This window comes from Camelina sativa, chromosome 7 (assembly GCF_030686135.1).
Source record: "Camelina sativa cultivar CO46 ecotype springtype chromosome 7, ASM3068613v1".
NCBI lineage: Eukaryota > Viridiplantae > Streptophyta > Magnoliopsida > Brassicales > Brassicaceae > Camelina > Camelina sativa.
The window spans coordinates 25,093,862-25,106,835 of NC_141886.1; the positions used below are offsets into that span (position 1 = coordinate 25,093,862).

The 12,974-nt window shown below is 36.2% G+C and overlaps 4 protein-coding genes across 5 annotated transcripts; 2 read left to right on the top strand and 2 right to left on the bottom strand.

The window, feature by feature from the left end:
- The first annotated feature begins 128 nt into the window (after positions 1 to 128).
- LOC104702103 (serine protease SPPA, chloroplastic) lies at positions 129 to 4,734 on the top strand. 2 transcript variants are annotated; one of them, XM_010417928.3, is made up of 13 exons: positions 129 to 696; positions 946 to 1,129; positions 1,219 to 1,356; positions 1,546 to 1,716; positions 1,796 to 1,899; positions 2,137 to 2,204; positions 2,682 to 2,848; positions 2,945 to 3,014; positions 3,345 to 3,499; positions 3,603 to 3,708; positions 3,904 to 3,991; positions 4,081 to 4,224; positions 4,355 to 4,734. In XM_010417928.3, the coding sequence occupies exons 1-13, from the start codon at positions 286 to 288 to the stop codon at positions 4,586 to 4,588; spliced, it is 2,040 nt and encodes a 679-aa protein (XP_010416230.1). In that variant the 5' UTR covers positions 129 to 285; the 3' UTR covers positions 4,589 to 4,734. The 2 variants fall into 2 exon arrangements, with proteins under 2 accessions (XP_010416230.1, XP_087315400.1); XM_087459274.1 differs by having other exon boundaries at positions 180 to 696; positions 1,786 to 1,899.
- Positions 4,735 to 4,824: 90 nt separating this feature from the next.
- On the top strand, positions 4,825 to 5,175 carry LOC147941662 (uncharacterized). The gene has a single exon (XM_087458604.1). The coding sequence runs from the start codon at positions 4,825 to 4,827 to the stop codon at positions 5,173 to 5,175; it is 351 nt and encodes a 116-aa protein (XP_087314730.1).
- Positions 5,176 to 5,200: 25 nt separating this feature from the next.
- LOC104702104 (protein STRICTOSIDINE SYNTHASE-LIKE 11-like) lies at positions 5,201 to 6,518 on the bottom strand. The gene is made up of 3 exons (XM_010417930.2): positions 6,178 to 6,518; positions 5,827 to 6,096; positions 5,201 to 5,718 (listed from the first exon to the last, which is right to left on the bottom strand). The coding sequence occupies exons 1-3, from the start codon at positions 6,450 to 6,452 to the stop codon at positions 5,247 to 5,249; spliced, it is 1,017 nt and encodes a 338-aa protein (XP_010416232.2). The 5' UTR covers positions 6,453 to 6,518; the 3' UTR covers positions 5,201 to 5,246.
- Positions 6,519 to 9,370: 2,852 nt separating this feature from the next.
- On the bottom strand, positions 9,371 to 11,772 carry LOC104702105 (protein STRICTOSIDINE SYNTHASE-LIKE 11). The gene is made up of 3 exons (XM_010417931.3): positions 11,429 to 11,772; positions 10,235 to 10,504; positions 9,371 to 9,966 (listed from the first exon to the last, which is right to left on the bottom strand). The coding sequence occupies exons 1-3, from the start codon at positions 11,662 to 11,664 to the stop codon at positions 9,489 to 9,491; spliced, it is 984 nt and encodes a 327-aa protein (XP_010416233.1). The 5' UTR covers positions 11,665 to 11,772; the 3' UTR covers positions 9,371 to 9,488.
- Between the last annotated feature and the right edge of the window lie 1,202 nt (positions 11,773 to 12,974).

The following is a 12,974-nucleotide window of genomic DNA, read 5'->3' on the forward strand; positions in this document are numbered from 1 at the left end:
GAACATTTATCATTAAATTTAAACCGGTTTTTGGCGGAATAAAACCAAATTGTTCGGTTCATATTACTCTGGTTCAAGATGAACCGAAATTGGATTCAATTTGAGCTGTTAGTCCACGTAACGACTTTGACCGTCACACGTCACACACGGTGAAGCAGTGACGACGTGGAAGAAACTGTACCCTTCTCAATCCTCTTTCTTTCTTTCTTCTTCTTCTTCACTTTCTTTTTTTCTTTTCTTCCACTGGATCTTTTCTCTTCTCTTCTCAGGTGAGAGAGAGAGACAATGGCGAAGCTACTTCTTCTTCACGCACCTCATGTAGTTCCTAGATTTAGCAGCGGTACTATGTCACTTATCTCCGCGTCGGCTTTATGCAGAAGACCTCTCCTCGTGAATCCCCAATTCTCACATACCGGACCTCGTCTTCGTTCTCCGTACTATCGGAGATTCTCGACTCGTTCCTTCGACGATTCACCTGCTTCTTCCTCGGCGGAGATGGAGATGGAGAAAGGGAAGCAGGAACAGCTACGGGATGGAGTTCCACGGGACAGAGATGAGGACTATCCGACCGGAGAAACGGAGTATGTGGATAGGAACGCCTGGGAGAGTTTTGTTGTGAAGCTGCGGATGCTATTTGCGTTTCCATGGCAGCGTGTTCGCAAGGGTAGCGTCTTGACCATGACATTGCGCGGCCAGGTTTCTCTATTCGCTTCGTCGTCTCTTCTCATTCTTGTCGTTCTTAGACGCTGTGGTATTAGTAAGAGGACTGTTAATTTTAGGTTTCCGGTAGCAATGTTAGTGAACTTAGCTGACTTCGAAGGCTACATAGTATTAAATTTTGCATTGATGTGATCTCCTTTGGGAGTTAGAACTCCTTATTGGCCTATTGGGATCTTGTTATATTCCAGTTAGGTTGAAATTGAATTTTGTTTTCTCTATGTTCAGATCTCTGATCAGCTAAAGAGTCGTTTCAATTCTGGCCTCTCTCTGCCGCAACTCTCAGAAAATTTCTTGAAAGCGGCATATGATCCTCGTATTGCTGGAGTCTACCTTCACATTGAGCCTTTGAGTTGTGGCTGGGGTAAGGTTGAAGAAATTCGAAGGCATATATTGGATTTTAAAAAATCAGGTAACTCCTGAATCTGTATTATCTGTCAAGTATCAGATTTTTCACTTTCCGATTGAGTTCTTTGAGCTAATCAAGCACATCTTTACTAGGTAAATTCATTGTTGGATATATAAACATATGTGGATTAAAGGAATTCTATCTTGGCTGTGCATGCAACGAGCTCTATGCCCCGCCTAGTGCCTATTCCTTTCTGTATGGTTTGACTGTTCAAGCATCTTTTCTTGGAGGTAAGGGATTGTTTCTTCTTTGGTTCAATATATCACTTAAGTCATTAAAAGTCTTTTCTATATTCTATATCGTACAGAAACTATGCGCACTCATACTGTGTGCGGACAATCCTTCATTTATTGAGAAAGCTGTTGTTGAATCATTGCTTGGCGCATTTATCGTGAACTGCTTAATTTTCTTATATATAGGTGTCTTCGAGAAAGTGGGGATTCAACCTCAAGTACAAAGGATTGGCAAATACAAAAGTGCTGGAGATCAGCTCTCTCGCAAAAATATATCTGAGGAAAATTATGAGATGCTAAGCGTGCTACTAGATAACATTTATGCAAATTGGCTGGATGGTGTTTCTGACTCAACAGGTGCTAGAATTGTTTCAAAATGTTGTCAGAGTTGTAACATCTAAATTTTTCTGAATGGCTTCTGCTTAGAACTATGCAGGAAAAAAGCGAGAAGATGTTGAAAGTTTCATCAATCAAGGAGTTTACGAAATTGAAAAGCTAAAGGAAGAGGGGCTGATAAAGGATATCCGGTATGATGATGAGGTAATAACATGTCCATAGTAAAGATGGAATTCAGTACCTTCCACCTGATCCCAGAAGCCAGAAGTGATGATCCTTGTTGTTTGTCCTTTATTAGTGAACTTGTCTTCTTGGATCCTCTCAGATTATTGGGGTGGACAATAGTCATTAAGTATCCCTTATATAGCTATACAAAACAGAATTAGATACCAGCCCCCTACTTTTTTTTATCTATATCATTCACTTTTAATGCTCCTGCAGGTTATATCGATGCTGAAAGAGAGGCTTGGAGTCGAAAAAGACAAAAAGCTTCCTACTGTTGATTACAAGTAATTTACTCTTACTATATGGAATCTTCAAACAGAGGCTTGCTGAATCTAGAGCGATTATCTTTGCATGTACACTTGACTCAAGCCTTTTACTAATGGAGTAATGAGTAATGTATACATAATGGGTCTTAGGTGGTAAATGCATAGTTAGGTAGAGTTAAAGTTAGTTTTGATATGGAGAAATGAATACCTGGTGGCGAACCGACTCGAGATTGTAATTCAACAAAATGTAGATCAGATGTGTCTTCTTTTTTGGTTCTCAGTTTGGGATAATTAGATGTATGTGAATTAGTAAGTAAATGGAGGTATGCATACTTAGTTGACTTCAAATTTCGGTTTCTTAATTTACTTGTATGTAATATTTGCAAGAAATATTTTTTTGATATCGCTTTACAGTTCCCTGTTTGCCTCATGCAATTTTATCAATTTTACAGGCTAGTAACATGCAGATATTCTCGATTGAATTACTTTATACAGGAAATACTCAGGTGTTAGGAAGTGGACTCTTGGTCTAAGTGGCGGTCGAGACCAAATAGCTATTATTAGAGCAGGGGGGAGCATTTCTCGGGTTAAGGGTCCGCTAAGCACTCCTGGTTCAGCTATCATAGCAGAACAACTAATTGAGAAGATCCGCAGTGTAAGAGGTGGGTCTGTTATTATTTTTACGTTTCCATCTACATTTGTGCTGTTGTGTTCTTCAACAGCAGCTCAGCACTTTCTATTTCCTCTTTCTTTTGAAGAGTCCAAAAAATATAAGGCTGCCATCATCCGAATTGATAGTCCAGGAGGCGATGCTCTCGCTTCTGATTTGTAAGTAGTTTTATTAGTTGTCAATGTTGTATAATTATACCTACAATATGCTCGTTTGATTTAACATTTCATGGATGATTTGGTTTCACCTTCTAACATGATGAACCAGACTCATTACTTTAATTTTATATTTCGTCAATGGAAGTTAGAAGTTGAAGTGCTATCTTTTGAATCAAAGAGAATGGATTAAGAATGCTATATGAACCATCTAGTAACTTGCAAATATCATATCTATCAAGCCTGGAGGTCATGTGGAGATTTGAATTTAAATAGCTTTGGAAATTCTTCTAGGCTATATTATAATACTTCGTAACTCGTAATGGTATACAGAATGTGGAGGGAGATCAAACTACTGGCTGAAACAAAACCTGTCATCGCGTCAATGTCAGATGTGGCAGCAAGTGGAGGCTACTACATGGCAATGGCGGCAAACACCATTGTTGCTGAAAATTTGACATTAACTGGCTCAATTGGAGTTGTCACAGGTTATCTTTCTTTTATCAACTGGCCAAAGAGAACGTTGTGTGCTCTGAATCTTTGTACAACTATCTCTTTTACCAACGCTCGCCATTGTTCTTGTTGTCGCAGCAAGATTTACCTTGGCCAAATTGTACGAAAAGATTGGATTCAACAAGGAAACTATATCTAGAGGAAAATATGCTGAGCTTCTGGGGGCTGAGGAAAGACCTTTTAAGTAAGTGACCTCGCTCTGTTTATTACAATGGTTTGTTACCTAGTTAGGCTCTAACCGTCTAAGACTTCTTTTTTGCACCCAGTTGATGCCACTTTGTTTTTTATCTTTTTGTCAATTTCGATCCTCGAAACTGCTCTATTGAGAACCTATATGTTCCTTTCATTCACGATAAAAGCAACAAAATTATGTCTACAGGCCAGAGGAAGCAGAACTGTTTGAGAAGTCTGCACAGCATGCATACCAGCTTTTCCGAGATAAAGCAGCCTTATCCAGATCGATGCCTGTATTTTTCTATTTGGTCCAATCTAGTATTTCTCTCTTGTATTCTTATGTTTTAGCAAGGCTAAAAATTTCTTCTTACCATGTTCCTAGGTCGAAAAGATGGAAGAATTTGCACAAGGCAGAGTCTGGACTGGTAAGGATGCTCATTCTCGTGGTCTAGTAGATGCACTCGGTGGGCTATCCCGAGCTATAGCCATCGCTAAGCAGAAAGCTAATATTCCTCTTGATAGGAAGGTTGGCCTCTAAAACTCTCTTTTGCTTCAGTGAACTCATCATCTTCGTAACAAATCTTTAAAACTCAAAAAAAAAAAAAGCACAAAGTAGATGATATTTGATACTTTGCTCTTTCTTGTGGTAAATATAGGTAACTCTTGTTGAGCTTTCAAGACCTTCGACATCACTACCAGATATCTTAAGCGGTATAGGAAGCTCGGTGATTGGAGTTGACAGAACATTAAAAGGACTGCTGGATGAATTAACAATCACGGAAGGAGTTCAAGCTCGAATGGATGGAATCATGTTTCAGCAACTAGGCCGAGATTCTTTAGCAGCTCCCATCATTGATTTGCTTAAAGATTACCTCAGCTCTCTCCGATGATTCCAATACTACTATCGAATCTCATTAAAATGAAAGTAAAAGAAACCGATGAAAGTCTTTAAAGTCAAAACTTTATAAATGAAATTAAAACTGATATTACTGTAACCAATTGGATATGAAGTTAATGTGAAACAAGGCTTAAACTATTTACAGTTTCAGCTACTCTCAAACATATATATATATATATATATATATATATAAGTACTGTACATAAACTTTCTCCCTAAGAAACAACAATGAAAGACCACAATCAACGTTATTATATTATCTTCTTCGTAGCCTTTCTCTCAATTCCTGCATTCTCCTTAGCTCAGGAAAATGTTGAAAATTGCATAAGAAAAGAGATCGGGTGGACGCTCTCTCCTTCTCCTTCCCCATCAAATGTTGTGAAAGATACTCCCTGCGATGAGGTAATAGAGGTCGTCACGTACCTCTGGAGAATAAACGGAGATTTCCCACCTTTCTACGTCAAGGCATTGTGCAATGTATTTCAAAACGATGAGAAGAAGGTGAAGCAACACGTTAACAAGATATGGATAAACATTACGGAAAAGATCATGGATGGTTTAACTTGTGTTTCTCCATAAAAGATCTCTGATTTAATCATAGTAATTTTGTTGAATTAAAAATGAAAAAACTTTATAATTAATGTCCTTGATTACAGATTACCAACAAAAGTGGTCGTGAGTGTTCCCAAGTAAACAACGTTTTTATATTCATTAACTTCACTGACTAACGTATCTCTGTAATATTCCCCGAGAGGCATATGCCGGAGAATCTCGCCGTCGGAACTGATTTTCACAGCTGATGGTTCCGTGGGCACCACGATAAGCTTCACCGAGTTTGATGCGACCCAGAAATCTCCACCGTCTGTTCTCCTTATGTTGTCCGGACCCGGTATCGACGGTACGAAAATCTCAAACGTGTTGGCTTTTGGACCCTTGATCCAATACCTCAAGATCCGATTCCTCAAGAACTCTCCCACCAGAACAAACCCTCCGTCGGAGCTCACAGCGCATCCTGCGGAGCCACTTAAACCGCTTAACAAAACGGTGACGGTTTTAGTCTTTGGATCGTACCTAAAGAGCCTCCCTGACGTATCTTTTACAGCAACCGCCAAGACAAGTTCACTGGAAAACAAAACAAACGTTAGTCTCTATATCCCCACCGGTTTACAAATTGACCAAACCAAATCGAACCGGTTCAAAACCAAATCACAGTAAGAAAATTCAATTAACCTGGGGCCAAATCTTGTGCTGAAAGATGTGAAGTAAACCATACCAGTCACCGGATCTACATCTAAACCGTCAAGAAACCGGAAAGGAATCCCGGCTGCGCTATCGGCTAGGCGTTTGGCTAGGCCACCGCGGTGTGAAACCACGTACAAACCCAAGTATGCATCAGCTATGTATAAATCTCCGGTTTTCTCATTGAAAGCTAAACCGACCGGTCTACCACAAATGTTACCAAGAAAAGTCCCAACTGCTTTCTCACATAGTGACTTGTTCCTGTGAATTAGAACAATTGAGTTATTATTACTAGCAATATGTGTATGCGTTGTATATAAAATACTGAATAGAAAAACATACGCGATTGGTAAAATATAAGCAAACTCTATAAAGCCAAGTGTTGGTCCTTGGTATTTCAGGATCTTGCCTCCGGAGACTCCGGTATAAGGTCCTCCACCCTGAGAATCGAATGCGAAAGCTTCGGGTCCGGTGATTTGAGGTGGCAGCGGAATCTTCTGGAAGGTTTGGAGAGCGGAGACAAGGTAATGAGATGAGAAGAGAATTAGCAAACAGCAGAAGATGAAGACTCTTTGTGTTTGCAACATTCTGTTTCGTTGATGCATCACATGAAACATAGTAATACTAATATCAGGGATTTTTATACACGCATATGGGTTTGATTAAATCTCAACCGATTGGTTGATGGTGGTTAACGACTAGTTCTTGATTAGTTTAGATACTCTTTTGACTTGAGTCACAAGATTTTTGTCTTTTCTCTATGATATCCACTATTTAAATTAGCAATTCGTTGTTTGTAAGGAAATTGCGTCTATTTCTTTGTCTCTTTCTCACGTGAACCCGACCAACTTTCCAGCTAATCTAAATATAAGAAAGAAAAAAGTCGTTTTTAATGTTATTTTCCTTTAAACCTATTTCTTAAACAACTGTTCACACTGTCATACTAGAAATTTGTAATCATCTTTTATGACATCTTTGACTCTTTGTATTCGTTAACTTCGCTAACCAAAGTATCCCCAAACTTGTCTTTTAGGGGAATGGTCTGAAGCAATGTAACCGAAGATCATAACATGATCGACCTCCTTCCGCCGGCACTGCGAGTTTCTGAAAAGACTTAGAAAACCGCCGAAGAAAAGAGAAACCAGGGAGACAAACGAAGTCATAATGTTTCGTGGTTGTGTTTTTGTTACCAGTCTCTTATTATTACAATGAGTCCTCTAATCCGTATTTATACATTTTTTTTTAAGGGACATCCGTATGTATACTTCTAGATTTGATTTTAGTATGTTTTTTTAAACGTCTTTTTTTTTTTTTTTTAAATTGTATTCATACTATTCAAGTATATCCAAAGTTGATCCAAACAAATGTATTATTGTAGATGAAAAAATTAAACTAATATTAAGTAATTTGCATATATATATATATATATATATATATATATAACGGAATACACCTAAGTTATGTTAATTTTAAGATTGATTAGAAATAGACTGATGAAAAAGGCGCAGTTGATTAATATTAAAAAAAAAAATGTTTCGTCTATTTACTCTGCATGTGAATGAAGTAGCGGAAGTGCCGAGTCGTCCGATTGACCATGCAGAAATAAAGATTATTACTGTTATTTTTCGATAAAGAATATATTTATTTGATATTGAATTGTGTATTTAACAAACGTAACATGTATATATGTTTTTTATCCAAAAATTTTATAAGATTTTTTCAAATAAAATGAATTGTGAACATTTCTTTTGTAGGTAGTTGGCCTATACATGAATGATCCAAACGTGATGCACAAAACAACAATTTTTTTAATATAAAAACTACTTTATTTCTTGAAATTTGTAACCATCTTTTTTAAAAATTAACTTTATTTGAACAGAATCAATATATTGACGTACATTATTGATCTGTTGATAAGTTTGAAGGTAAGAACTCTTCTCTCTTTATCTCTTTTCAATCCACAATACAATCTCAACCCTAATTGATAAGCTTGGAGTTACAGTTCTCCAATCTCATCATCTAAGAACAGAGATACAGTTCTGATCTAACAAACAACATTAATGTGATCACGCATGATGCCTCTATGTTTCAACTCTATTTCTATTTATACCATTCTTCTCATGCTTCTCTTTAAATCTGCACATGTGCCTCTCACATGTGCACACCTATCAATACTCTCCCCTTTTAAAACAGCTTGTCCTCAAGCTGTGAAGTAGCACTTGTAGTGACGATGGAAACCAATGACGAAAATCACTGATACCATGGTAGAGCTTCTGCACACACCTTGATCCTCCACACTGTAGTGTCCCCGTTTAGTTCCAGGCCTTGAGCCTTATTTTAGAAGATTTACACTCTGGTTCTAGCATTGATCTATTGAGAACTCAACAAAACGGGATATTAGAAGTTTTAAGTGTCTCAGAAGTGGCGGATTACTACAAGGAGTCAGTAAGTATGATGGCAAAATCTTTTGTATATCATATATTCGATAAGGTGTTTCTTAAAAGGCACAGTTTACAAAAGAAGCTGCAAAAAGAAGAGGGTTCAAGAACCTACAAGCACAAATGGAAATCTAAGGAACTACAAGCAGTCCTGATAATTGGGAGTGATTCACGTGGAAGTGATGTTACATATGGCACCGGCTCTACTGAAACTGTAGACAAGAGAGACTGTTTTTTAGTGTGGCATCGCTGGAGAAAGAAGAAACTGCAGAAGATTAACTTGGAACTATGGCTGTTGCACACTTTTCTTCACCATATTATACAAAGTTACACAAACTGGATCTGTTTTATATGGGGACAACAGAGGCTCAGACTTTCCCAGGGCCTGGAACTAAACGGTGACACTACCATGGCCTCAGCGATTGCCGTCATTGGTTTCTATTGTCACTAACACTTGCTACTACACAGCTTGAGGACAAGCAATAATTTTCAACTCTGCATTTCATGGAGCAGATCAATATATCTCAGTTCTGGCCAACTTTGAGAGTTTCTTCTTTAATTTGTTATCACATGAGTAGAAATTTACAGTGGGATGTTGATAGTGATGAACTTGAGCCAGCCGGACAAAAGAGGAGTCATGGTTACTCGATTTGGGAAATTCATAAAATACAAAAAGGGAAGTGTGTTATCGGGAGCATGTTTTCATTTATATTGGGCATGCCTTCTTATTCTTCTGTGTGGCATTGTTGGCAAATTAAAGAACTGCAACATGAAGAGTACAACAGTGGTATTACATACAAGACTGCTATTGCGTGTTTTTGGGTGTTGAAACAGCGGACAGGAGTGACTAATGTGCAGAAGCTTGAGGACAAGCTTTCTTCGAAGGGAGTGGTATTGATAAGCCGTATAACGTCTACACTAGAAGGAAGTCACGTGTTCCTGCATCTTGAAGGAGGAAGAATCACGTGACTAATCTGTTGTATATAAGCTTTGTTAGCCATTTTGTAGAGTTTATGCATTGTTTGTTGTATGTTGAGTGACGTATGTGTCGCTTAGGGAGATAGAGTTGATGTATCGGTGATGTGCCGGTGACTCTATTCTTTGTAACAGTGCATCGGAAGTAATAGATAAGAGTTTACACATTGAATCTTATCATCCGTCAAGATTTTATTTCGACACAATCACTATTTCTAAAACCCAAACTAATGTCACACTTTAAACCTTAAGAATCCCGGCGAAAGGACCAAACAGAGCGCCGATATAAATCTTTCCATTGAATTCGTTAACCTCGCTGACCAAAGTATCCCCAAACTTATCTTTAAAGGGAATGGTCTGAAGCACTTTACCATCAGATCTAACCTTAACCGCCGAAGGGTTTGTGGGTCCGGTGGCTGAGTTCACGACTGACGCAACCCAAAAGTTTCCAGAAGAACCGATCCTCTTGATATTGTCAGGGCTCGAGACCGAGTTGGTGAAGTCTTCAGAAGTACCAGCTTTAGATCCTTTGATCCAATACCTCTTGATGTTACTTTTTGTGAACTGACTAACCAGCACAAATGAACCGTCTGAGCTAACCGCACATCCGGCTGAGCCACTTAGACCTTCCATCAATACAGTCACGACCTTTTTCGATGGATCGTATTTGAAAAGCTTCCCTGTCGAGTCTTTTGTTGCCACTGCTTTCAACACATCGCTGTAGATATGCATCATTCATAACCAATACAATTAGTATAATTAATTGATCAAAATCTTTTTCTTTACTAACCGACTCAAATGAGCAATGTACGTTAAAACATAAAATGGCAGTTGTTAACATATGTATATGATAAGTGTATTTATATTTATTTAAACATTTCTGTTACGTTGAATTATTCTATTGGAAATATATTTTAATTTGTTAGTTTACTATATGATAAGTGTATTGAGTTATATTTATATGTAGAAGAAAAAATAAATTATACCGAGGGCCAAATGTTGAGCTGAAGGAAGTGAAATAGACGACACCGGTAGTGGGATCAATGTCGAGACCGTCGAGAAACAAGAAAGGCTTGCCGTTAACACTGTCGGCGATCTTCTTGGCCAAACCGCCACCGCTAGAGATGACGTGGAGACCCAAAGGAGCATCAGAAACGTAAAGATCACCTGTTTTCCCGTTGAAAGCTATTCCCGCCGGTCGGCCACATTTTCCGGCATTAACGGTTCCAAGTGCTCCGTCGCACAAAGACGACTTTCTGTAATAAATTAAATCAATTTTGATAATAGTTAAAGGCAAACATAATAATTAATATGAAAAGAAACATACATAGTTAAATATGGAGTTGATATTTGTATAGCTCCATACGTATTAGACAACAATGCTTATTATGTTAATGTTCGTCTGACTTTTACTCAGGGAGGCGTGTGTTTAGAAGATTTAAATCTTTGTTATACCGTAAACGACACTTTGTTTTGCTAACGTAGACCAATCATCATGGCGTCTTTCTCGTGTGTGTTTCTCATAAGGATATGTAATTGGAAAATTACAGAACTTTTGTCCATAGTTCTATAGTTTAGAAATCAGACAAATGGATATATTTAATTTGTAGTTAAAAGGCTTCCAAGGATTAGTTGGTGGTAAGAACCTGAATCATCTCTGATTATTAAAAAAAATGAAAGAACATACTCCTTATTGGATGTATGTATTAATTAAAGTAGGTTGCAGCAGCCCACCAATTTTTTTTTTTTTAAACTAGGTTGCATTTTTTCTGATTAGTAAGTTCTATAGTTCATTAGTTCACGAAATCTAATTAGACCATAAAATTATCGACACTGAAGTTCGTACAATATTGACAACAAAGTTTTCTCAATGTGTATCTCGAATCAGATCTGAATCGGGTATTGACTCTGCGTTCGTATTTTGACAACAACGTTTTCTCAATGTGCCTCTTGTGTCAGATCTGATTTCGAGTTTTATTTTTAATTCGTTTTCTTATTATGTGAAATGAAAAGTTAAGGTTATTTACCAAAAATATAGTAATATCAAAAATTAACGTTGTTACGGATTTAATTAATAGCAAAAAAGGTCCGTATCAAATTTTTTGAAAACATTAAATTCCAATCATAAAAAAAAAAACAAAAAACACGAAGCATGCATGATTATGATCTTGGAAACTTACGAAGAGCCGGTGATCTGAGCAAAATCGACATAACCTTTTCCTGGAAGCCACTTGAGGATTTTACCACCGGAGACTCCGGTGTAGAATCCTTTTCCGGTGGAATCAAAAGCGAAAGCTTCAGGTCCTGTCCTGTTTCCCGGTACCGGAAGTTTTTGAAAATATTGATTGTCTGAGAGAACAGACGAAGAAAATGAGAGAAGAAGAAGAAGAGAACTCACGGAGACAAACGACCTCATATTGTTTCTTTGGTTTGTGTGTTTTGTTATCAACTTACTAGGATCGGACCCGCGCTAGAGTGCAGAGAAATATTTACAGATACATGCGATCTATAACGGATTTGAATATGTTATTTATTTTATGATAGTACAATATAAATCATATATTTATGTAATGAGTTTAAATAAAACAGTAAAAAAAAGTGAGTAAATTGAAAATATAATAAACGCGAACGAATATTTATTGATATGTAGTTAATTTGATTATTTTTGTAGTGAAAGTATGAATATATGTAAAATATAATAAAATATTTCATCTCTAAAAATTACTAACCGACAATGTTTGTTATGACAAACCAACCCGCAAAGGATTGGCTTCGTTAAAATATCAATCCCAACCCGCTCTATCATGTGATTGTAAGTTTCTCAAGCTAGTTAGTGTACTTTTTAAAAGAATAGTTATATGAAAATGAGTAGTATTTTATCATTGTTTGTAGTTGAAATGAGTAATATTTTATAAAGTTTAAATATGTATAATATCTTAAACATTCTATAAATTTTAGATATTTATAATATTTGAAACTTTTAAAAGTTTTGATATTTATAATATGTTTAACTTTTAATAATTTGAATTTAAATATTATTATATTTTGAAATTTTTTAAAAGCTTAGAACTTTTAAAAGTTTCAATATTAACAATAATTTAAACTTTAAAAAAACTTAAATATTATAATTTTTAAAACTTTAAATATGCTCAAATAAAAACTGTATTAAACACTTTATATAGAGTTTTCAAATCTGGAATCGTAAGAAGTTAGAACTTAGAAGCACATTAGGCCTATTTATAATGCTTTTGAATCTTTATCAATAAAATTCTAACTGATGTGGGATATTTTTTTTCTTTTTTGATGGAGTAAAGATTGAGATCTCTATTATTTGTGAAAATATTTCTATTATTATTGAGATCTTTATTTACTGAATATTTTTGTTAAGTTTGGTCTAACAAATAATGTTGATTTGTTTTAGATTTTATTGTTAAGTTTTAATAAATGCAGATTTTATACTATGAATCTAAAATAATTACTTAATTTTATAAGTTTCCTAAATTTCAGGGAACAATATTTTCGAAATTAGTATACCATATGTAGAAGATTTTGTTAAGATTCATGGAGGTAGTTAATGATAATTTTATTTAATGCTATTAATTAGTGGGAATCGTTTGTGAGATTTATTGATGTTTTACATGTATGATTTTTATTTATTGATGTTTACTTTTCTTTTTTTTAATAACCTGATAACCCATTAATTGAGTTGTGGATCTATTCTCATCC

Bases quoted from the DNA above. Each gene is read 5' to 3' on its own strand.
- LOC147941662 (XM_087458604.1), top strand. From the start codon at position 4,825: ATGAAAGACCACAATCAACGTTATTATATTATCTTCTTCGTAGCCTTT.
- LOC104702104 (XM_010417930.2), bottom strand. From the start codon at position 6,452: ATGTTTCATGTGATGCATCAACGAAACAGAATGTTGCAAACACAAAGA. The intron at 6,097-6,177 runs GTATGTTTTTCT...TCTAATTCACAG, and splicing joins GCTTATATTTTACCAATCGC to GAACAAGTCACTATGTGAGA. The intron at 5,719-5,826 runs GTTAATTGAATT...TTTGTTTTCCAG, and splicing joins AGCACAAGATTTGGCCCCAG to TGAACTTGTCTTGGCGGTTG.
- LOC104702103 (XM_010417928.3), top strand. From the start codon at position 286: ATGGCGAAGCTACTTCTTCTTCACGCACCTCATGTAGTTCCTAGATTT. The intron at 1,900-2,136 runs GTAATAACATGT...ATGCTCCTGCAG, and splicing joins ATATCCGGTATGATGATGAG to GTTATATCGATGCTGAAAGA. The intron at 3,992-4,080 runs GTATTTTTCTAT...CCATGTTCCTAG, and splicing joins CCTTATCCAGATCGATGCCT to GTCGAAAAGATGGAAGAATT.
- LOC104702105 (XM_010417931.3), bottom strand. From the start codon at position 11,664: ATGAGGTCGTTTGTCTCCGTGAGTTCTCTTCTTCTTCTTCTCTCATTT. The intron at 10,505-11,428 runs GTAAGTTTCCAA...AATTTATTACAG, and splicing joins GCTCAGATCACCGGCTCTTC to AAAGTCGTCTTTGTGCGACG. The intron at 9,967-10,234 runs GTATAATTTATT...GCATATCTACAG, and splicing joins AGCTCAACATTTGGCCCTCG to CGATGTGTTGAAAGCAGTGG.